General features: G+C 37.9%; 1 protein-coding gene and 1 long non-coding RNA gene across 4 annotated transcripts in view; both read left to right on the top strand.

The window, feature by feature from the left end:
- The first annotated feature begins 3,814 nt into the window (after positions 1-3,814).
- STAT4 (signal transducer and activator of transcription 4) overlaps positions 3,815-25,187 on the top strand; it is a 104,556-nt gene continuing 83,183 nt past the window's right edge. Inside the window, exons 1-3 of one of the 3 annotated variants that reach the window (XM_039844283.1) lie at positions 3,815-3,933; positions 4,947-5,027; positions 24,665-24,793. In XM_039844283.1, the coding sequence (XP_039700217.1) occupies positions 3,920-3,933; positions 4,947-5,027; positions 24,665-24,793 (224 nt within the window). In that variant the 5' untranslated portion in view covers positions 3,815-3,919. Of the gene's footprint in view, positions 3,934-4,946; positions 5,028-22,122; positions 22,223-24,664; positions 24,794-25,187 lie in introns of those variants that run through there. The other 2 variants (XM_039844284.1, XM_039844285.1) reach the window with 2 other exon arrangements.
- On the top strand, positions 5,546-13,903 carry LOC120587478 (uncharacterized). The gene is made up of 3 exons (XR_005648976.1): positions 5,546-5,834; positions 9,507-9,599; positions 13,399-13,903. It is a non-coding gene; the product is annotated as an uncharacterized LOC120587478 (long non-coding RNA).

Raw genomic sequence — 25,187 nt, 5'->3', positions numbered from 1 at the left:
TGACCTAAGTTGAATATCTATAAAAGGTCTCCATACCCAATACCCTCACATTTTTTGTTCATGAAGTAAGCTAGTTTTATATTCAAAATATTCAAGTGTATGATGAGATACAGGAAGACTCAATACATATTTATGGAATGAAAAATGCTTATTACAAAATTCCAGGGCAGTGTTGGAAAATCTCTCTAAATGTCTAAAGGTCTAAACAAACAACTCTGTCAGGTTATTAGTTTCTAGAAGTCCTTTTAAAAATTATTGGTAATTCACTATGGAAAACAGTATGAAGTTTCCTCAAAAACTAAGACTCGATCTACCATATGATCCAGCAATCCTTCTACTGGGTATTTACCCCAAAGACTTGAAAACCCATATCTGAAAAGATATTTGCACATTGATATTCATAGTAGCATTATTCACAGTGGCCAGGACATGGAAGCAACCAAAGTGCCCTATGATAGATGATTGGCTAAAGAAGCTGTGGTACATATATACAATGGAATATTACTCAGTCATAAGAAGAGATGAAATATCGCCATTTGTGACAACATGGATGGACCTTGAGATAATCATGCTAAGTGAAATAAGCTGGACAGAAAAAGTTAAAAATCACATGATATCACTTATATGTGGGATATAAACCTAAAAGCAACAAATAAATAGACCAAATAAACAGAGACTCATGGACATGGACTAGTGGTTAGCAGATTTTAAGGGATGGGGGAGGGGGAGGTAGATGAGGTAAAGGGGGTCAAATATAGTGGGTAGGGGGAAGGTGAAGTGGGTAAAAGAGATCAAATATATGGTATCTGAAGGAAACTGGACTTTGGGTGGTAATCACACAATAGAATATACAGATGTCAAATTATAATGTACACATGAAATTATATAATTATATTAACCAATGTTACCCCCATACACTTAATTTATAAAAAAAGTTTTAAAAAAGTACTGGTAATTGTAAAACTAATTATTTGGAACACATGACTTAAATTGTATATTAGTAGTACATTATAGTTCTCCAGAGAAAAAGAACTGATAGGATGTGTGTGTGTGTGTGTATAGTTTCCAGAGAAAAAGAACTGATAGGGTGTGTGTGTGTGTGTGTTGTGAGAGGAGAGAGAGAGAGAGAGAGAGAGAGAGAGAGAGAGAGAGACCGAAAGAATTAAAATTGACTATGGAGACACAAACCCAAAATCTTCAGGGTAGGTTGACAGGCCAGAGACTCAGAGAAGAGTGACAATTTGAATTCAAAGGCAGTCTGCTGGCAGAATTCCTCTTCATAAGAGGACATCTGTCTGTTTTCTATTAAGGCCTTCAATTGATAGCATGATGAGGCCTACCCACTTTATAGAGGGTAATCTGCTTTCCTCAAAGTCTACTAATATAAACGTTTATCTTAAATAACAAAAACCTGCACAGAAACGTCTAGAATAATATTTGACCAAATATCTGGCTACTATGGCCTAACCAAGTAGACACATAAAATTAACCATTACAAGCAATAAGTGAATATTCAAGCATATTTAATTAGATTATAAAGTTATTTCTTTGCATTGAGAGAATGAGTATATTTGTTGAGTTTGCAACACAAATGCTTTGATTTAGTTGTTAAAGGATACATTTAAATACATTTAAAAGTGATTTGTTCCCTGTGAGCGCCAAAGCAGCATCAGGCCCTAACAGTGGTCAGTTAACACCCTGAAGTTTTGTGCTGTGTGGGTTGCGGTAAGTGACCAATTAATTCGTCTTGATTTTCCTGAGACTTTCTCAATTTTAGTACTGAAAATTCCATTTCCTCAGAGACTCATCAGTCCCAGCAAACCAGAACACGGGCCTCGTAGTATGCTGTGTTAAAACGTTTTTATTTTTGAGAGGAAGAAGGATTTAGGGCTGGCTGTGCTGGCAATCAAATAATTTATGTTTGAATAGGTGTGAATAACTTTATGATGCTTCCTGCATCCCACTTGGAAAGAAATCTTAAACAAGCAAAGAGGACCAGCAATGAGGCATTGTCCCTGGGTAACTTTATCATTTGCTGTGGCTAATAGGGGACTTCACAGTGCTGGTGGTGATCACCCATCCAAAATAAGGTTTGACCTCATTGTTTGCATCTATGGCCTCCAAAGACAAAAGTCAGGGCCTCTCTAAAGAGGTGGCTGCCCTGGCAGTAGGCATGGACCAGGTCTGTGATTGGGTCTGCCCTCCATTAGGTCATAAGAGCACCCATGACAACATAGGAGTGGGCAGGCCAGGTGACCAGAGCCTTCCTGCATAGTCACAGCATTCCACCGTGGCAAAGATATACCTCTGTCACCCACATATGACATTTCTTGTCTTCCTGGCCCCATTTGCTTAAGGAGTATGTAGAAAAATTTTAGGATTCTAAAATTTATTTGGGACCATAGAGCCATAGAGCCCTTGAGTTTGGGGAAGATGTTTGAGAGGTGAGACTAGCCTCCAAGTGCTCCGAGTGGCTCCCCTTTCATGTATTTGACATTGTGAGCATCCACACCAGGTTTTGTTTAATGAAAGTATTCTTTTTATTGCTGAAATATTTGAAAAGAACAAAAATATAGTATACAGAATAGTTATAACATTTACCTATACAGATGTAATTATGAATATTTAAACCACTTGAGTGCTAAAATGACCCCAGTGTGCAACCACATATTTATGTCTTTTTCTTTCATTTCCAAATATAGCATTCTTCTCTCTTCCCTTCCTTTTTTTTTTAAAGAAAAATTAAAGACCTAGAATTGGAGTGGTTAGGTTTAAATTCCAGCTGTGTGATTTTCTAGCTCTATGACTATGACAAGTAAACTGAAGTTACTTGAGCCTTTATTTCTTTATGTATAACATGAGTGTAATAATACTGACCTTCTGAGATCTGTCAGGATCAATGAAATAATGTATATAAAGTGCCTGGCATATAGTTGCTTAATAAATGGTAGCTACTATTCTAATAAATTGACCACCAACTTTCAAAATAGAGCCTCTGCATACCTCTCACCAGTCTAATCTCTCACCATCTTCTTACAGTTTACTCAGTTCTGGCTTGAAAATTTCTTCCAGTTCCGGCAGAGGCTTAAAACACTTCCAGAATAGACACATAAGGAGTTTTCTGAGGAATTGTTATGGGTTTGGTAAGGGGTGGCAGAAGATGCTCAAAAGTGTGAACTTATCCTGCCCCAAATCATTGGATATGCTTCAAATATTCTCATCTGCCTGCGTACTGTTTCTCCTCTTCACTCAACTAACCATTAATGTTCTCCCAAGCTGAGGTGTCACCTCACCAAGAAGGTTTCCCCCTACTCTTCTCATTTAGATTAGAGGCCCTTCCTTTATACTCTACCAAGGAACCCATGAGAAGTTACCATATGCTTTAACATTTTGCCCCTCCCAAGACTATTTAGCATACACATTTCATGGCGCCTGTATGACTACCGTCTGTTGTAAGAGGACCTCTACTCATAGCCTCTGGATGGCCATGTTTGACACAGTGTGACCCTCCCTCCTCTCCACCCCATTTCCTCCTCCCCAATTAAAGTTGGAATAATTATGAGCACCCAACCCAAAGTCTTTGCTATGAACTATAAACTATGACTCATCATCTATGGCAGCGGTTTCAGTCCCATTTGTGCGTCAGTATCACCACTGGAACTTTAAAACAAATATACATGTCGGGCTGTCCATCCTCAAAGATTCAGTAGGTGTAGGGTGGGCCACATATTGGTATTTTTTAAAAAGCCCCTCAGATAATTCTAATTAGAAACCAGGCTGAATGACGCTGAACTAGCACAGAAAGAAGAGCTGGTCTAATTAGATTCTACTGGAAATTTGAAGGAAGAAACATGGAACAAATTTTATAATGAAGAGTGGAATGGAGAGTGACAGAAGCTCATGAGATTGAAGGAGAGCTATGGAAAGTCAAAGGCACATATCATCTGAAGTTACCAGGGAGCAAAGAAAATGTGATTAGTGATGAGGTTGGTCATTAGAGAGAATGGAGCTGATGACTGACACTACAGAGAGAGAGACAACTACAGAGAGACACTACAGAGAGAGAGAGACAAAGAGAGAGATAAAGTGCCGAGGAGGAAAACAAGTAAACAGAACGAGCAGAGGCAGAGACGGAAACTAAAAGAGATAAATGAGACAGAGAGAAAGAGAGTGAGAAGCCTCTTTTGGAGCCACCACCATCAGCCTAGAAACTTCTGTAGACTTCTCATTCATCATCCACATCAAATCTTGTCAATTCCACCTCAAAAAATCTCTTTGAAATGTGTCTCTTTGTCCTCTAAACCTACTGTCGATGCCTTGGTCCCAGCCTTTATCGCTTGCTGAGACTATGGTAAAAACTTCACTTCTAGTCTCTCTCCCTCTAAAATCCTCCTACCCCAGTCTATCCTCAACACAGATGCCAATCACATGACCTCATTCTCTCATTTATGAAGCAACAGGTCTTCCTGATCTGGCTCAACTTGCCTCACCTCATTAAAACATGTATCCTCCTCCAGACCTCACACTCCTGCCACAGCAGATCTGGCCCTTACCTTTGTAAAAGTGGTTCCCTCAGCCTTCTCTTTTGTTTTTGGTAATGTCCTACTGGGTCTTCAAAACCTAGTTCAAAAATACTTCAGTGATGCTTTTTCACCTCCTTCAGGCAGTGTTAACTTATTACAAAGCTCCTACCTCCCCCGTTATACCCTGAGCTCCTCAATGAGGAGGACTCTCCTATTTACCTCTGAATTCCCGGGGCCCCAAATGCACAGGGTGGGTGCCAAATGAGAAATAAACTGGATTTGGGGACTTTTAGATAATGAAAGAGCAATAATTTGAGAGCCAAGTCATCGCTGGATGGGTAGACTAGCCACGTGTAGGATTCTGTATCCCTAGACTCTGCTCTTGGGGTTTCAATGTCTTGCCTTAGGCCAGTTTTCCTAAAGCTCCATGGAAACCTCAAGGCTTCTGAAGGTGACAGTTCTGAGATGCAAAAAGCAGATGGGGTGCAGTAGCCATTTGTCCATGTGGGTAGTTGGATTGCAAGAACAGTTTCCTTCCTTTTTACTTGGAATCCTAAGAAAATGTCTCAATAGGGAAACTCAATCTTGAAAAGGGAGGAGATAGAGACATGTATTAACTCATTCTCTGTGACCTGAACCACTTAGAGCCTCCAACAAAGCTTGGGTGGAGGGGTGGGGAGTGGGGGGATCTGAGTACAACCAGTGTTGCAGCAATTACTCTGATGCAGAAAGGCACTTGCAAAAAGCAATTTAAAAGACCAGCTTTTATTTTGTATATTTTGTTTCCCTTGACAGGGTTGACAAATGGACTAAGAGGTTTGCTCACTAGAGGAAGCTCAGTAGCACATATCAGGGCAACTAACTTGGAAATCTCTAGCGGATGAGCATGATTCAGGGGTCTGTGGAATGTTAATTCGAGGACTCTCGTGAGCCCTGGTCACTTCCATTGGCTGAAAAAATATTTTAAAATCTTGACTTGTGTGCTAACAGTTTTCATTTTGGTCGTGACTCCCACTTGAGTCACTTGGTATTAGACAGAAAATGCGTAGGAAGGGGCAGATCCATGCCAATTGAAAGGAGAGAGGCTAGTCTGGGCAGAGCATTTCGTAGGATGTAGATTTGAGTGTAAGCCAACCATGTTTAAAATCCTCATTCTTGTAAGCTAGAACATGACCTCTCCATTAGGGGGAGGAGAGTCCAGAGGTACATATTTGCTGTCTGAAGTGGCCTGTGCAATTCATCTAGAAACCTGCATCACTATGAACCTGAAATTAATCATAGCGATGAACAAGAACATGCCGGGGCACAGAGGTCAGTTTCGTTTGATAAGAGTGGAATGCGTGGTCTAGCTGGGAATGTGCTGACATTTGTTACATTCAGGAAAATTCTACACAGCCTCTCTCTCTGGAGAGGATTCCTGGAAAAGGAAAGGGCTCCCTGTGAGGCCGTAAGAATGAGGACCCCCTCAAAGCCCTGGCTTTTGATGCTGTCCAGAATCACAGTGATCCTAACACCCTAACACCATCCGATGCTGCTGTTTTTCATCCTGCAAGAGAAAACATCTCTCCATCCATGCCTGCGGGGTTTCCTGTGTTTGTCCAAATCATGTTAGAAGCAGAATGCCTAGTTAGTAATCAAGCACCAGTTGGAGCTGTTTCCTACCCAACGTATGGTTTTAATTTTGAAGCTTTCCATTCCATTGTTCTTTAGCACAGTGAATGGCTTATAACCCAGCTAACTGCATCTCCCAGTTTAGACTGGGAAACCAAGTGTAATTCTGGCTTAGACTTCAAGCAGACTAGAGCCACATTTTGTTGGTTTTTGTTGCTACTGTTGTTAGTTTTTGAAAGAAGTGAGGACAGAACAAAGCAGCAGTGGGAATGGCATTTGAAGTTTGCTTTCAGTGTTTTGGAAAAATATGCCACTATCCCTACAAAAGATGTTGCCTTCAAAATATGAAAGAAAGAACTCCTTACTGTTTCAAGCTGGTTCTTCAAAATGAGTTATTTAGGGAGCAGTAGAAATCTGGTAAGGGATCATAGACTTAAGGAGGTGAGAGACGATGGGAAAAGTCATCAAATGTAATTCTTTGTTTTAATAAGACCATAATTTGTAGTTTTCTTTTGAAGTGATGCAGTTCAGAAACAGGTATTGTAGATGAATCTGGGTCTCTGTACATCTCTGCTTCCGTATCTTCGAACCCATGTTCACAAATTCTACTCTCACTTCTCTGAAGATGGCTTTTGAATCTGTGAGTGCAGAGGAATTAGCATCAAACAGAACTGGGTTAAAATCTCAGTTTTATCGCTTAATTGCCATTTGACCTTGCATAGTTTACTTGAATCCTCTGACCCTCAGTCTCCTCATTTATAATATGGGAATAATAGCTATCTCGCAGGGATGATTTTAAGACTAAATGAGATAATGCTCTTACTTAGATAATGCACACAACTCTTTTAAAGTAAAAAAATTTGGTAAAGTTCAGTGTTTACTTAAGTTATTTTTATCATAATATTACTTAAGTACACACATAAAATTAAAACTAGGTAAAAACACCTTAGAAATATATTCACCTCTACTTTTCACCATATACAAAACCGATTTTTTTAATTAAATTCAATAAAAATATAATCCACAAAATTCAAATTAACAACAAATTTAATATAATGGATGTAGTTTTACTGAAATTAAATGCATTTCCAATGTGACGCTGACACAGTTACATGAAGATTCATGTGAGTTCAGCAAGTCTATAACATCCGGTTACAATGCACATGTCCCAGGAATTCAGTTAGTCCCCAAACAGATCTCCCAGCCTGTTTGCCATGGCATAATGGGTTGTCAGGTAGTATTTCTCCAACTCTATCTTAAATTATTGCTTGTGCTAAAGAGGGATGTTTTTTACCCAGCTACTTACACGACCAAGCAGGGACACTGGGGACCCCCCAGGCCAAGCTCAGCCCGAGGGAACCTTTGCCTTGTTTTTCAATTGTAAACCATTTTATAGAAAACGATACTTGAGTGGGCTTAGAGTCCCACACCCCTCTAAAATCCACTGAGAAATCTTCAACAGAGGAGTCATATGTTAACTTTATCTTTTAGGAGGATCACTTTGACAGCAGTTTTGAGGATGGGTCAAAGTGGCTGAGAATTAAGTCAGGGGAAGCCAGTGGGTCATAGAAATACCCGAAACTCATGAGCCTGATGTTCAAAACATCACAACACTTTGACTATTCACCAGCTTTATCCACTTTTTGTTAATACGAGGCTTCTGCTCCCGTCAATGAGCCTTGCTTTACCCTCCTTGAGCACACTGCGTTTTTCTGTCTATTCAGCCTTTACTAACACCTTTCTCGTTACTTATAACATCTTCTCTCAGCCTCTATCAAAAGTCATAACGACTCTTTAAGGTCCATCACCTCCATCCAGTCTTACTTAGTTTCTTCAAACTACCTAATATGAATCACAAATTACCTTGGATTGAGGTACTTAGTTCAATAGTTTGAGTTGTCTCTTCCAGCAATCAGGAACAAATTTGACAGTAGGAATGTTTCTTGCGCACAATATCTCACTGGTTTTAGCTTGCTACAGCTCATTGTTCTGTGTTGGTTTTCAGTAATTTACTGAATTAATAGATGAATAAACTACCCTCTGACTCATCTTGTAGATACCTGTCTATGGGTCTAAGGAAATTACACAGTAACTGCTTAAAAGGTATTCAGACTGGATGTTTTACATTAAGTTCATAAGTGAAAGGTGAGAGTTCATTTAAGATATAGAAGTTTGTTAGAGATCTTCAAATTAAGCTTATTTAATGTTATTTTGCAAAAGAACATGTACAATAATGAAAGCCACAGAAAATGGGAGGTAGGAACATGTTTTCAAGTTTACTGATTTATAAAGAAAGTAAAAATAGAAGTGAACAATGAAAAGACTGAAATAATTTTTTTCTCCATATGATTTGTTTTACCTTTGTTTTACTTCTGATCTTAACAAAAACAAAGTTGCAGATAAAAGCACTGGTCAGTAATATATTGAAACTGTATAAAGCAATAAATAAAAAAAAATACTTTAGGAGGTCAAGGTCTACAGACAAGGCTGGAATTACACTTTAACCATAAGTTAAAAAAATTAAAAAGAAACCAAATCATAATTGAAAGAGCTGTTTAAGACATTAATTCTTTTTTGAAATTTTGTCCTAGTATATACCAAGTCTTCAAGTAATGGAAAAATAGTAACCAGGACTTAGTTACATCTTAATTGTTATTTCTTTGAAAAAATTTTTAATAGAAAAGTCAGTACTGATTAGATCATAATTGCAATGCTTCCTGATACAGCTATTGTCATTGGAGAAAAACCTAATCAACTTTTTATCATTTTTATTTTCTTTATACCTAGTAAGGTGTCTTGAAAAAACCAGCATCTGATAAGTGTTTGTCGAATGAGTGAGTGAATAAATGAAGAATGAATAAATAATAATGTGCGAAGCAGTCATTTAGTGATAGCTCATTGAATGGTGGGCACAGAGTCTCAGAGGAACTGAACAATCTTCACAGGGCCATGTTTGAACATTCAATTTTTAAGGGACAGGAAATGTAGAACATCTCAGATTATCTTAAGTCCCTTGTGTTCAGATCCCTGGTATAAGCTGTGTCTCCAGTTCTGGTCTCTATCTACCTTATGTGAACCTTGAGACCCCAGTCCAGTCATGGCATCTTTAGCTTGGCTGTGTACTTTGCACTTCTGGTCCCAGCTCTGACGCACAGATATAATTTACTTATCATTTGTCAATAAGTTAAAATATTAGATTGGTCGAAGGGAAAATGTTGTTTATGTAAAGTCAATATCTTGTTCCATTCACAATATTCACTGTGGCAATTTTTTTCCTTTGCTATAAAAGTTGAGCTTACAGGTCTTTAATTTTCAAAACTAAACTTTTTTCCTTTTTATTACATAACCATTTTATGTTGGCTTTTTTCCCAGTGTGCTGGCACTTCCTCAGTCTTCCATGAAGTGTTAAGGAATAACAGATGTAACCAGGAAAAACTTCAACCGATTCAGCAAGTTCTCTGTGAAGTAAGTCATAGTCCTTGTAAGTTTGAATACAGCTTCTTTATAAACAATCATCTACTGTTGGTCTCTTTTTCTCTTTCTGGGGCTCTCTGTTCTCATTTTTAGTCCACGGTTTGGTACTATTTTAATATTCTATCGATCAAAGTATAATGGCAGCTTCTGATAAAAATTCAGCTCCAAGCTGCTCAAGAAAAAAAGGAGGGAATTTATTTTCCAGATTAACTGAGAAGTCCATTGGGCTTTAGATATGACTAGGTCCAGGGATACATCTTGGCTTTGTTTAATGACATCTTCCTTAGACAGGGGAAGAAGCCACCAAAACCTCTAAGCTTACGTGATCCCTACCACTCACAGTCCCAAAAAAAGAGTCAGAAAGATTGACTGCTGTAATTGGCCATTCTGGGTCCCACTGTGAGTCCAAAAACACCAGACATCATGGGGAATAAAGTGCTTTTAGACTGAGACTTCTGAGTTCTTTACAACAAAGCCCAAAGTGGAATGGGAATTTGGCAAGCAGTCTCGATAGTTGTAGCCTCTCACCCCCAAGTATTATAAAATCTACTTTGAGAATTTGAATTAGCCATGTATTTGAAATTGAGAAGAAAATATACCCAGGAACAAGGCAGACTCTCCAGTTAAAATAAAGACCCAAGCCTAGGGGTGAGAAACCAAACATTTCAGCTGTGCTATTGAATAAATTCAGTCAAGTGAATAAATAAACCCGAAACAATAGCCCTTTCTGAGCCAGAGTTTACACAATACAGTACACAGCAAAGGTGAAAGACTGCAGACAGTAGGAGTCTCTAGAACTTGTTCCCCGTGTTGGCCTTGTCTTATCAAGGTGTTCTCAGTGGTAACCTGACCTTGAGTTTTACGCAGGCATCATTTACAAGAGTTAATTACCTTCAACCAGATAACTACATTGGTTATCTCCAAAGAAAAGAGCAGCACTGTGTTGGAAGCTCCTGTGTAAGGAATTAAGTAGGGCATGAGTACAGCCAACTAAAACAGATTTAGTGCTCTGTCAGTATTGCCAGAGAAGACAACAAAGTCAGTGCAGTTCTTTCTACTTGGCCCTTTGCCTCAAATGAAGTGTGAGATTCCCTATCTGGGGATTCTGTCCTTTGCTGGAAAGATGAGTTGACTGGATGATCTAATCGTTTTTTCTACCTTTGCCAACCGCTGTATGTAATCCTTTGTTATCATTATTAAGCAACACCCAGCGGCTTTCTCCGGGAATGGCATAGGAAGTTAGAAATACAAACACAGGGAATACAGCTTTCCTCTATGATGTCAGCTTCTGCTTTAGTTTAAATATTTTTAGAGGATATCCCAGTTAAGCCAGACATCTTGTTTACAATGGGGCAGCATTGTAGAGTGTGGGCAAGAGGACAATACACTTATAGTACAAGTTACCACTGTGCAGTCATGTCAAAGTTTCATGTTACATCTGATTAACTGGCTATTTCTCATACGGCCAGACATGACAAGTTTCTCCACACTGAAAGAGTCTGTAGACTGAATGCCATCTAAAAAGAATTTGAATAGAAAGCTCATTAGTACGTTACCATGGATCTTGGTTATTCCTGAGAATGAATGTCATTTTTATTAATTAACCTTTTATATCATAACTGCACTTGATAAAGATGACTTCTGTCATCATAATTTCCTTGTGGATTTTTCTACTCTTTGTAGCAATGAGGAAGAGAATGCAGAGGCCTCGCCTTTTTATGAGAAGTAAATTGGATTATTAGAGAACAGTCTCTAGAAAAACCAACCAACCAATCAACCAATGAACTAACAACCAACCAACCAACCAACCAATGAGCAGTTGTGACTCTAGAATTTCTATACAGATAAGACTTAAGAGTGGCAACTTATTTGGAAGTTTCGGCCAGGGTACTTGTCTAGAAGGTGCATTTGCATAGCAAGTATACCATCTTTACTCAGATGATATGTTTTTTGGGGAGTGGTTGGTGAATGTTATAAAGAGGCAAGAGATCCCTGATCTCTTGGCATTACCACTCTGTGTAAAGAAACCTAAATAAATAAAGTACAAACAAAAACTTTTATCTAAATTGACCAAATTCCTGGCTCAGATCTCTCCTCGGTGTGAACTTGACCATGCCATCACTCAGGTATTCAGCTTAAGCAAAGCCAAAAATAAATCCTTACTTACAACCCTTTGACCTAAGCATCATTCACACCCCCTCTTCTTTCCCCCACATCCGTCCTGCTGTAAAGTATTATCCAACAACTTGCCACAGCCATAGAACAAATTGGTGGGTCTAGTAAACCCTGTAATATCTCAGGGATAAGGCCATTCTACAATCACAGATGACAAAAGCCTAGAAAATAATACTCGTCTCATTTAAATGTGAAAGGAACTCCTTTACAGGTAACTCAGAAGCCTCCATTTTTCAGTCAGTCTGTGATTTGGCTTCCCTGTGAGAATAGTGCCCTCTGGTGCTTGTTTAATGTTCTAGTCTGCAAACTAGCTTAGGAAAAGAAAACCTTTACAACTTGAACATGAAAAGGTTGATGTAATAGAACTGGCTGTTCTTAAAAAAAGCACTTTTCCATTAAAAACTGTGCTCTTAACTTTATGTTAGACTTTTATGCTCCAATATAGCATAAAACAAAGAACTTGGTAGTTCACACAGAAAGAGCAACGTAGGCCATAGCCAAACATGTTTGTGAAGTCAAATAATTCTTAAGAGAAAGAAGATAGCAACCCTTCATTTTTAAGATTTAGTTCATTATTTTCACAACCAATCAAGCTACAGACAGAGGTTCACCAACCATGGAAGCAACTAAGATGATTTTTGGTTTAGTTTGGTTTTGGACTGCATAGCCCTTGGTAATTTCTCTATATGGAAAAATGTTATACTCTACTAATGACAGTTGTATTTTTTTTTCCATGAATCAGGTATTTATTACAGGGGGGGGCGGTATTTTCTTTTGGAATTTTTATTTATTATTCTTGTTTTATTTCACTTAAATTTGAATTACTTTATTTGCTTGTAGCAAGGAATTCCAAGCTGGTGAAGATCTGATAGAGGTCTTTTTGTTTGTTTGTTTGTTTGTTTTTTAAGAACAAACGAATAAGAAGAGAGAAAGCAGCTGTAAGATATGAACTTTCAAAGTACTTACTTCATCCATTTTGTTCTATAGGGTAATATTTGCCTTGGTTCTTGTCTTCCCTTTCTCTCTCTTTTTTGGAGATCCTCCAGTAGATAATGTAGATAGTGTGTGGAATGACTGAGGCTGGGAAATGTCGCTGTAGAACACAGAAGGCACACTAGCAGCATTCACACCTATAAATGTGTATTATCTGGTTAGACAGTAAGTCTATACTGTGTTTTGTGGGGTGTACAGGTGGTTAAATTTTTAACATCATGCCAACATTTGAAATTCAAGAGATTTTTTTTCTCTACAATCCAGATTTTCAGCTTCTCCTGAAAGATGTCAGGAAAAAAAAGACTTTCAGGTACCTGTTAGGTTCTCTACAAGCTAGCTCATTATCTGCCTACCCCGGAAGGCCTCTGAGTTCACAGCACTGGATTTACAGTCATTCTTCATTAAATGGCTTTATGTTTATATACAGACCACTGGATGCCGGGGCTGAACTTCCAAAATACTCATCCAAAGCCCTATCGGTTCCCTCCCACTCGCTTACTTTGCTTCCTCCAACCACAAAACCAAATTTCATTCTGTCCCTTTGCACTTTTTTCCCACAGAAAGGCTCATGGCCTTTCTAGATGATACACCTTCTAACATCTCCATCCACCTCTCCCCGTAGTGACTCTCACCTTGAAGCATCTGGATCAGAGGTACAGAAGTAATTATACTGTGACTACGCAAAAGGAAGATACTGAAGTTTCCATCCAGGACCTCAGATGTCCCACAAAGTATCTTAGAATTAGAAAAAACAAAAAAACAAAAAACATCTTTTCCTTCAATTGGATGTGACCTTGCACTGATGCTCATATCTAGGAAATTGGAGCAGTTTAAATTTCAGTCCTCACTCATCTTCCAGACCAGTCATGCTGTGCAGTAAACAAACTGAACAACTATCTCAGAGACTCTGGTACCAACTGACCTTGTTTATAATGATTCTTTTATAGCATCCATTGTTCAGATTATTTTTCTTACTGTCCAGAAGGATACCAATCTTAGCCCTGCATCAGTGTCTTATCTTCTTATTAAATTTATTGGGGAGACATTGAGTAATAACATTATATAAGTTTCAAGTATACAATTCAGTAATACATCATCTGTATATAGCATTGTGTGCTCACTACCCAATCTCTGTCACTATATTTTTGACCCCTTTTACCCCCTCCCCCTTTCTCTTCTGGTAATCGCCCTGTGTTGTCTGTGTCTAGGCAAGATAAACATCATTTTCCTTCCATCTGCCTGCAAACAGTTCTTTCATCCATCACTTTTTTTCTGTTGTTGTTAACTATATCTCCTGCATTTTCTGACTACTTTGTTCATATTGGTCTTTAACTCTCTGGAATTCCTGTGGCACATATGCTAAACATTGTAGTTCAACTGAGCTCTTATCAGTTTAAAATGCTTATTTTGTTTTCACTATCTATTTGATATTTCCTCAAGCAGATTCCTCTTTAAATCGTTCTCATTGTGATGAGTACAATCTATAAGCTCAACAAATATTTCAAATTGAATTGAATGAATTTCCAAACAGGTATACAGCCCCAGCATCTAAATGAATCTCTGGAGACTTCTGCTTTGGACATGATAGATTAACAGGAATTAAGGTTGCCTGGTAAAACTCAAGAAGCTCCATTAAATTTGAATTTCAGGTATACTATAAGTATAGATCATACATATACTAAAAAAGTATTCATTGTTGGTCTGCCATTCACATTGGGTCAATAAAATGTGAGACCTATTAATCTAATAAAATCAAACATAGACATTACAAGAAAAGAAAGCTACACATCAATATTTCTCGTGAAAATGGAGGCAATTTAAATACAGCAAATATATACAAAGGAATATACATTACAACCAAGTGGGGTTTATTCCAGGAATGCAAGACTAGCTTAAATTTGAAAAATCAGTGTGATTCATCACAGTAACAGAATGAACAAGAAAGAACATGAAAAATGTAAAAACTCTATATTTGACAAAATTCCACACTCGATTACAGTAAATACCCCTCACCCCTAAGGAATAGAAGTGAATTTTCTTAGCCTAATAAAGGATATGTATGAAAAACTTATAGCTAACATTATACTTAATGGTGAGAAACTGAATGTCTTTCTTCCAAGATGAAGAGCAAGGCAAGAATGTCCCCTCTCATCATTCATTAGCATTGCACTGGAAGTCCTAGCTTGTGTAATAAGGCAAGAAAAAGAAATAAAAGACATACAGATTGGAAAAAACGACATAAAACAGTCTTTATTCACAGATTATATGATCGTGTATGCAGACAATTACAAAGAATCTAAAGAAATGCTAACCGGAACTAATAGGAGGAGAGACTAGCAAGGTCACAGAACACAATGTCAGTATACAAAAGTTAATTTCATGCAGAGAAAAAGGAACGCTTATGCACTGCTGGTGGGACTGCAAATTGGTACAGCCACTATGGAAAACAGTATGGAGGCTTCTCAAAAAACTAAGAATTGATCTATCATATGAGCTAGCAATCCCTCTACTGGGTATTTACCCCAAAGACTTGAAAACCCATATCCAAAAAGATATTTGCACACCGATGTTCATAGCAGCATTATTCACAGTGGCCAGGATATGGAAGCAACTGAAGTATTCTACGATAGATGATTGGCTGTGGTACATGTATATAATGGAATATTACTCAGCCATAAGAAGAGATGAAATACTACCATTAGCAACAACATGGATGGACCTCAAGATAATCATGCTAAGCAGAATAAGCCAGACGGAAAAACTTGAAAATCATATGCTATCACTTATATGTGGGATATAAACCTAAAAGCAACGAATGAGCAGGACAAACAAACAGAGACTTGTGGACATGGATTATAGGCTAGTGGTTACCAGAGGACTATAGACTAGTGGTTACTAGTGGGGTGGAGGCCGTGGTGGGCGGGAGGTAGATAGGGTAAAAGGAGTCAAATATAGGGTTTAGGGAGAGAATGAAGTGGGTAAAGGGGATCAAATATATGGTAGCTGAAGGAAACTGGACTTTGGGTGGTAAACACACAATAGAATATACAAATGTCAAATGATAATGTACACTTGAAAATTATATAATTGTACCAACCAATGTTACCCCAATAAACTTAATTAAAAATTGTTTAAAAGAGTTAGTTTCAATGAGCTAGAATTTGAATTTTAAAAGTATCACTTATATTTGCATCACCCCCTCCCCCAAAGAAAAGAGAGAGAGAGAGAGAGAGAAGTAATTTGGCATAAATCTAACAAAAATGTGTAGAATTTGAATACAAAATACTAATAAAAGAAATCAAAAACTCAAATAAATGGAAAGATATACCACACTTCTTTTTAATACTTATTTCTTTCATTTCCTTCAATACCACCACAAGAAAAACCATACAGGTTATTCATGAAGCCTGGGGAACGGAGGGGATATGCAACAGAGACAAAAAAATAACTTGATATAGATCATTAGACATGTCTTTTGGGCCCACCACTAGAAATTTCTCGCTGACTCCCTTTATTGGACAAGTTTTGTGCCATATTTTCTTCTCTCTCCCATCCTTTCCCCTATTCAATTCCCTTTGTATCTTCTTCTTTCCCTTCTTCTTTTCTCTCTTATCTACTCCATTCTCCCAATTTCTTTTATGTCTTTAAATGGAGTACATTAGCTATCTTTTTAGTTTTCTTTTACCAATTCAATTCGCTTAATTAATGTCTTTTCTTAAGCTAAGATAGTTCTCTACCTAAAATATTTGGGAGAATGGGAGAATGAGAAAAGAGAGAAAAGATAACTTCTTCAACTTGGTGTTCAGATAGAACTGATGTACGTTAAATCATTATATCAATTTATATAACTATAGATAAATCATCAGGCACTAGGATGAACACTGAAACACAAAGAAAAATAACATATAATCTTGATCCTTTAAATATTCAGTTCAGAGAAAGAGAACAATATATGAAAAATACATAAAATAGAATAAGGTGGTTAAGGGCTATTTAAGATCAGACAAACAATTTTTTTTATGAAGAGTCTACAATTCAGGTATCTTAGCCTGCTGTCAAGCCTTATTTTCTAATGTGTGGTTCAGCAGAAACAGCCACCTTATGTACAATATAAACAATGTACTATACAACCACATAATTTGCTAAATGTTTTGGAACCCTATTGGCAATGTGTCTACCATCATGATTCACTGGGGACTTTTAAACGTATGGGTAATTGTCCATATGCTCCAAGGGAAAGCTGGAGAATTAGAGTATATGTATCTCTAATCAATAGACTATGCAATGAGCTTCTCTATTTTGGAATTCACATTTATATTCTTAAACTTACTTATTCCATAGCTGTCTAAGAAATTTATTGCTTTTCTTATAAAAGCAGGTAAGACTTTTCATAAAGGTGAATAGTTTCAAGCATTGTTTCCGGAGTCAGATATTCCTGAGTTTGAATCCTGAGTCTGCCCCCTAGCATCTGATTAACATTGACAAGGTCCTCCAGCCTCATTAAGCCTAGTCTCCTTGTCTGTCAGCTGGAGATGAGAATGATACCTAATCCCATGCTGTATTATGAAGTTCTCAGCATTGTCCGGCATTGAGTTAGAGTTGAAGTGCTATTACTGAAAAGAATGCTGATTCGTAAATTGCAATGTTTCTGAAGCAGCAGTAGAGGGAGCACTGTCACTGGGGACTGGATTTGAGAACACTAACTTTAGATATTAAACCCTTTGTACAAGACATTGTCTCTATTCTGATGGATCTTGAACACCTGCACACAGATGAGCTGTTAAGACCCACATCAGACTGTCTTGCCCAGAATAATCCATTCTGTACCACTCATTTGGTACTACCACATGCTACCTTGGGATTCTGTGTATCTATGTATGTACGAGTTCTGTCTGTCCAGCATTCAACTCCAACTTATCCAGCTTCCTCAGGTCACATAAAAGAGGAAGCTTGGATAGGTAAAGTGCTGTGGCAAAAATGAAAATCAACAAATGTTTATATTATTTGAACAAGAATTCAGAAGGCAAAGCTGGCTTACAACCTGCAGTAGGGAAAATGATATCCCTTCTCTTCCTTTCTCACTGCCTTCAAAATAAGCAGCTGTACTTAGCATAGTAGAAAACGCAGTCAGAACTTTCTTTGAATCTCCTCTACTTCTGATTTATAAGTGTGAAACTGCCCATGTCACTTGACCTGTCTATATCATAAGATTTGAAACTTTATCTGTACCATGAGCGGGGAGGGAAGATGAGGTAAACCTAATGACCTCCAAAGTTCCTCATAACTTGGTTATTGTTATGCTGTTAATAATAGCTATTATTGAGTATTTTCTCTTATTTCATTCTTTATTCTAGATCTTTCGATCTAGCCAGCAATTTTGTGTGGGATATAATATCCCCATTTTTTATAGGGAGTTTAAGGCTCATAGAGTTAAGTATCTTAAAAATGGCAAAATCAGAACTAGAATCTATTTTTCTGCAAATGTATAACCTGAGATTTCCCTCTTATGATGGGGCAAAAAGAAAAAAAAAGTAGAAGTAAGACTTATAACCAGAGCAATTGAGGGATCACTTATAAGGAAGAAAGGAATCTGTGATGGCCTTTGAGTTTAGGAATTCATTTTAGGGTATTTTTGTTTGTTTTGCTTTGGGGTTTTTTTTCCTTTATTTTTTTCCCCCCAGCTTTGAGGGATTGGTGAGGCCAAAGCCAGTATAAAGCCAAGAAATTGGAGACCTAGCTATTTAGGTTGGATTCTAAGAAAGGGAAGCAAAGTGGACATAGAGGTACCCTTTCTCAGAAGCCTAGCTCAGTTCATGAAATAGGAAGGGAGAAATAGGTTTAAGACAAATGCTTTAACCAAGCAAATAATTATTCGTTTGGGTGGAGAGTCCCTTATGATATTTACTTCTGGGAAAACTGATTTTGGTGGATAAGATATGGTGGAATAGAGCAGAGATTTCAAAGGTGTTGTCTGCTGATCCAAGGGGTAGTTCCTAAGACCTTTTAAGGGTGTCTACGAAGTTAAATTTATTTTTATAATAATCCTGTTTTGCCTTTTCACTCTGTTGACATTTGCACTGATGATACCAAAGCTATGGGGGGTAATGTTTGTGCTGTAGAATGAACTAAGGCAATGATGCCAAATTATCCTAGTAGTCGTTGTATTTTTCACCACTACAAACTTAAAAATTTTTAAATGCTAGTTTGACTTAAACGTATTTTTGATGAAGCAAGAAAATTAATATTATTAAATCTCAGACCTTGAATATATGTCTCCTTAATATTCTGTGTGATGAAATGGGAAGTACACTTATTAATGTATGATGATTGCCTCAAGGAAAAGCACTTATATGATTGAGTTGCCCACAAACTAGCTAATTTTTTTTTTCACAGAACACCATTTTTATTTGAAAGAATGACTGACAAGCTATAGTTATTCAGACTTAGGTACTTGGAAAACATTTTTCTGAAAATGAACAATGTGAGACTGTCACCTCAAGGAAAACAATTGCCAATATCTGTTTCCAATAATAAATTTGGAACTTTCAACAAAAATTAGAATTCGGAAAGCTTGTATCCTTACAACAAGCTTAACAGCTTCTCAATACTTAAAATACTTTTCTAATGAGATCAGTGATGATATTAACTAATGCAATTTTCTGATATTGTATGAAGTATGTTGACATTTGGAAGATCTGCATAGTTCAGTGAACCAGTATTTTCCAAGTGATCAATATGTGATATTACAGAATCACATGTGGGTAAACGTTGCGTTCAAAATACAAGATACACCAATCGATATGGTAACAGCACGGAACATGTAAAGTTTGCTGACATGGCTTCGCCTTCCACAGTGAAACTAATCCTTAAACTACCACCTGTTGAATTTGGGTGTGGCATCAAAGAAGGATATCCAACGGCATTTGAAAAGGCTATTAAAATGTTCTTCCCTTTTCCAGTTATATATGTTTGTGAGTCCAGATTTTCTTCAAATACTTCAACCAAAAATATTTTGTAACAGATCAAATACAGAAGCAAATATAAGAATCTAGCTGTCTTCTCTCAAGCCAGACATTGAAGAGATTTTTTAAAATGTAAATCAATACCACTCTTTCTCCTAATTTTTCGTGTGGTCAAAAATATACTTGTTTTTCATTAAAAATGTTTATTTTAACACATAATGTGTTTATGATTATAATTTTAAATAAATAAAAATTTTAATTTGCTTCTCATATTTAATTTTTAACATATTAAATAAATATTTAACAAAGGATAGTAATATATGAAATTTGTTTGGAGTAGTCAACAGTTTTTAAGGGCATAAAGGTATCATGAGACCTAACAGTCGGAGAACTGCTAGGGTAGTCCCAAGGTGAGATTCTTAAAAGGAAGAAAAGAACAAGCTCTCTGCTTTGTATAGCACTCAACAGTCGAATACAATGATGATAAAGACACGCAAAACCAATATGACTAACAATAAAGCAGGAAGTAGAAAGTGCTAAATGAGTGGTCTAGATCTGTGCTAACCAATAGGACAGCCACCAGACACATGTGGCTGTTGAGCACTTGAAATGTGACTGGCCTAAACTGAGATGTCCTGAAAATGCCAAATATGCACCAGACTTCAGGGATTTAGTATAAAATAAAGAATGCAAGTATCTTATTAATAACTTTTCATAGCGATTATATGCATGTATTGATTATATGCATGAATTATTCTGCATGTATTGGGTTATTTATAGTATTAAATTAATTCCACCTTTTCCTTTTTATATTTTTTTAAGGGGGCTACCAGAAACTTACATATATGTGGCATGTATTTTATTTCTCTTGAACAGTGCTAGTTTGGATGGGAAATGTGATGAGAATTCAGAGCAAGGAAAAGTTGCTATGACTGGGATCATCAGTGAAATCTTCCTTGAGAAGGATATAGTTTCAAGAAATACACCAGTCAGGGGAAGAAACTGTAGATGAAGAGAATATCAAAACTGAAATACGAGAGATTGCTCTAGGGAGCAGAGGAGGCTGGTCTGAGCCAGGTCATGGGCTCCTATAGGGGACAGAAGTTTCCAGGATAGGTTGGGACCAAATTATAGAGAACTTTGAATGCCAAGAATTTGTTCTTTTTCCTATACATGGATGACCGCTTCCCCGGATGAAAACTGGACTTTTCTTCATAGCTTATGGAATAGTCTGAACTGAGCACTTTTTTTCATTTAGGGACACAGCAGCCTAAGCTCCTGGAAAATGCCCGGTGGACAAGCAGCCAGGACTAGGCCTACCTGACCAATGAATTTAGAGTGATGTCCAATGTGTGACTTCGGGTAGATTGACTTATTTTTTCCAAAAGGGAGAAAGGGGTGGCACATTTAAGCAAATGATATTTATGTCACCTGGGAGAGGAGAAGAATCCTGACAGTGTAGATGTGTGATGGTTGATCAGGCATTTTATCTTCGTATACAGTATTGCTCTAGGCATGTGCATTAGCAGATTGAGTCATTCTTTCTACCTCTTTCAGTCTACTTTTATTTTTGTCTTCATTTTCGTGAACATTTATGGAACTCTTGCTGTGTGTCAGGGGGTTAACAATCTAGCTTTAAGGAGATGAAATGAAAAGACCACTAAGAAGGAAGCTGAAACGTTTAGACTCTTAGCCAGGTTCAGCAGCTAACTCATCAAGTAACTCTGGTCACTTCTCTAGCCCTCGGTCTCTTCAAATACGAAAGAGGACTTAGAACCAGACAAGACCAAGGCTCTCTCCAGCTCCATGATTCTAGAACAGGCCCATGTCACAAAGGGAGAAAAGTATACCAGAGCAACCAGGCACAGGGCTACTGGGGAGGAAAGGAGGATGTTGGGCCAGTAAAGGCAGGCTTCTGCGGCCTGCATAGAAGCTGGCCCAAACCTTTGGGTGAGGTCGTCCTCTCAGGCAGCAGATCTTGCTGGCATTGCAGTTTGGTGTTTTGACCCTAGCTACCCACCCGACTTCCATCCCAGGGTCTGGCTCACCAGAGTGGAGTCTGAAGGGAGGAAAACAGGAAGCCAGGAATTTAGCTCCAGGCAAGTAAGTCTGCAGGGGTTTTCAGACTGTTTGCAGAAACCAGTGATGAAAGTAAATGCTTAGCTCCCACCCACCCACTTTCTCCTAACCACCTGGGGCCACCTGCAGTTGCAGGTGACTGGTGGAATTTAGAAAAGAGGGCGTCCTGCAAAGGGGCTTCAGCCTTTTTCTGTTCTTTAGCATTTCTAGAATAGAGAGTGGGTGGGAACCGACCCAAGTAAAGTCCCAGAGACGCGAACACTGACGCACAGGAAAGCCTCAAGTGGGAGGAGAGATGCAAATTATCTAGTGACGATAGCGTCAGAGGCTTTCTACTGAGGACTGTGAAGGGCGATTCTGGCTTTGGACTTAAGCACGGCCTGGGAACTAGGCCGACAGAGCCAGGTAAGTAAGCAGACCACACCTTCGTGTTGCTTTTTCGAAGATGCGCGAGCCAGGAAATGCTTATGCAGGCTGCTGCTGAGGCTTTGCTGTTCCCTTGGTTTTAACAGTTAATTCATTGTAACTTGTCTGAGGACGGATGATTTTGAAAAGAAGCGTCCGGCTCGGTGATTCAAAGCCGCGCTGGAGCACAGGTCTCAGCGGAGACTGGGGACGGTGCTCTGCCGCTGGGTGTCTGAACCGTGGGGGAGAGCTGTGGCTGACGCAGAGGTGTGTCCTCGCCAAGTGCTGAAAGCGAGACCCTCTGCACTTTCTTAGCCAGCTTTTCTGAGTTATGATGTCTGACATTAGACTGCATATCTGAGTTTCAGGAAAAAAAGCCCATAGCTAGGATAACCAGTGATTATGGCTTTGAAGAGAGAGAGAGAGTGGTGTTTTAGGGCAGGTCATCTCCTTTGCAAGCTCTGGGTCACAGAGCCAATAAGGCACCTTTAGCTCCCGAACAGGGGAACAAAATGCCCGTTTATATAGCCCTTCTGAGGCCAGGCATTCAAAGAGGGTAGACAGGACCTTAATTTTCAAAAGAAATGTTCCGTAGTTTTCCTGGGATGGGAAAGTTAAGCGCTTAAAGAGTGAAAGCATAGAAACGTCATGAAGGATGTGTGAAGGCATTTCCAGAGGCAGCGACAGAGAAGAATATCCTAGGATTATTTCCTTATCCTTCCTTTATTTGGCCTTGAGTTCAGCCCTCTGGAAGGTGGACTAGGGGCCTAAAAGTGATCTATGTAACTTTAGGATAGGTTCGGTTCACTTAATTCTTTGTTAGAAAACAGATTTTCATCCAAATCTTAACAGATTTAACAGTAGTAGCAATTAAAATTGTAATGTTATTTTCAGCTCTTGTTCTCTCTTGTCATTAACTAGATTAAATTGTTGGGATATAGCTGGACAGTGTCAATGGTAGAATGGGAGCAATGTTCCAATTTTGTGGGAATATATATACCTGGAAAGAGCGATGTATCTGTTGTCACGAGACCTTAAAGCTGTGCATCTTGGGCAAGAGTCATTTCCTGACCCTCAGATTGTTTTCATTTTTAAAGTTAGGGTACTACTATCCACCTGCCCTATTCACAACAACATCAGGAGTGCCGCTCATTCATTTAACAAGCACTTATTGAGCAATTACGATATGCCTAGAATGATCAGGTGGAAAGGTCTTCGTAAATATAAAGTAATATGTAAATGAAATATTTCTTTTCCCAGTTGCTTCCTTTTAGCAAAACATTGGCAATAATTATCTTCTCGATCAGGTTCCCCAAAATGGTTCCATTTGAAACCTGAAATATATGAAATTTATCATCATGATGTTCCGTAAGCAAATGAAACCTTACCTTATCTACAAGATAGGGTGAAATACCATGGTGGTTAATCACATAAAATGTTTTTCTTTTGATCTAGAATTGCTGACAAAACAATAGAAATTTTGACATTTGAAAGAGTAAAATACTGTAACTTCAAGGAGAGGTCATATTAATTTTCCCAAGTTAGGAAATATGTCTAAAGCTTCTAAATTGGACAGAGTGGGGTTATGTGAGGGGAAACACATACTTTTGTTTTATGACAGGCTGCCAAATATGTATCAAGTGTGGTTTCTTCCTCAAGTAACTTGAGGGTTTAACCACTATCAGACAGATGTACATCAGAGACTAATTAAAAGTTGATTTTAAAAGCTTTGCCCAGCTGTAGTGGATCATCACAAAGAGAAATGAAAATATATATTGGTTCAGAGATATTTTGAACTGAAAGAATTAGAGCCTGCGAAAATGCATACATTAAACTCTTTATAAAGCTAAGACTGAATTAGACTAAAACTCTAGAAACATAAGGCTGACTCTAAAAGTCAGACAAATCTGAAATGAAGAAAAAAGGATTGGGCGAGTCATATAAAAGAAGCTTTTATTGGGTATTTCTCACTTGTAAAGCCTTAAAAGGGTCTTAGGAGGTATAGTTGAATATGCTATTTACCTTTAAGTTGCTTAAAGTCTAATAATGTAGAGGGAGCAAGGGATAGGGGAGGAGCTTGTGGAGAGTACAGATGGGGAAGGGATGGGGAGAAGGGTGTCCAGCGAAGAGTGAAAGCTTCCTGAAGAAGGTGGAACAGGAGTTCCTGTTGGAGCAAAGAAGGGGATAGTTTGGGGACAGAAGGAGTATCTTGTTTCATTCATTAGGGATGGCTTATGGAAAAGTTTAGAATTGCTCTATCTTTGGATTGAAAGCATTTTCCCTTTTCTGTTTTAATTGAATGACTATAAAAGAAAAGTAATTTTTCTTCAGTTACTTAACTAATGGGCAATATGATCTTTATTTGAAATCTATGAAAATCATAAGATATACCACAGTTATTAGTATTACTTTTAAACTCTAATTTTACACCCTGTTTTATAGCATGTCTCAGTGGAATCAAGTCCAACAGTTAGAAATCAAATTTTTGGAGCAAGTAGATCAATTCTATGATGACAATTTTCCAATGGAAATTCGACACCTGCTGGCCCAGTGGATTGAAAATCAGGACTGGTAGGATCAAACATTATTGTATTTCTTCTACAAGTTGATGATGCACTTTATATTCTATCCTTGTAGACTTATTCTATGGTTCACTTTTGACTCAATAGGTGCATTTTTTTTTTTCAGATAAAATACTTCTTCAAAGTTTTGGAAAGCTTTACCAAAGGAAGAGAATCATTGTCCTTCCTGGTTTCATTTGCTGTAGATGAAAAGTTAATGATGCTAGTGCTTTGTTTTCCTGTAGACTAAAACCCCAACAATTTTCTAAACATTAAAAGCCAAGAAGTAAATCTATCGTTTACATCAATTCTCTCTCTTATCACAGACTCAATGTAAATAAATATACATTTACAAACATTTTTTTAACATTTTGCAAACATTTTTTAAAGCTCTATTCACCTTG

Source organism: Pteropus medius, unplaced genomic scaffold, assembly GCF_902729225.1.
Source record: "Pteropus medius unplaced genomic scaffold, Ma_sr-lr_union100, whole genome shotgun sequence".
Lineage (NCBI taxonomy): Eukaryota > Metazoa > Chordata > Mammalia > Chiroptera > Pteropodidae > Pteropus > Pteropus medius.
Note: the sequence above shows the minus strand (reverse complement) of the source record. Positions and strands in the feature narration are given on the sequence as shown.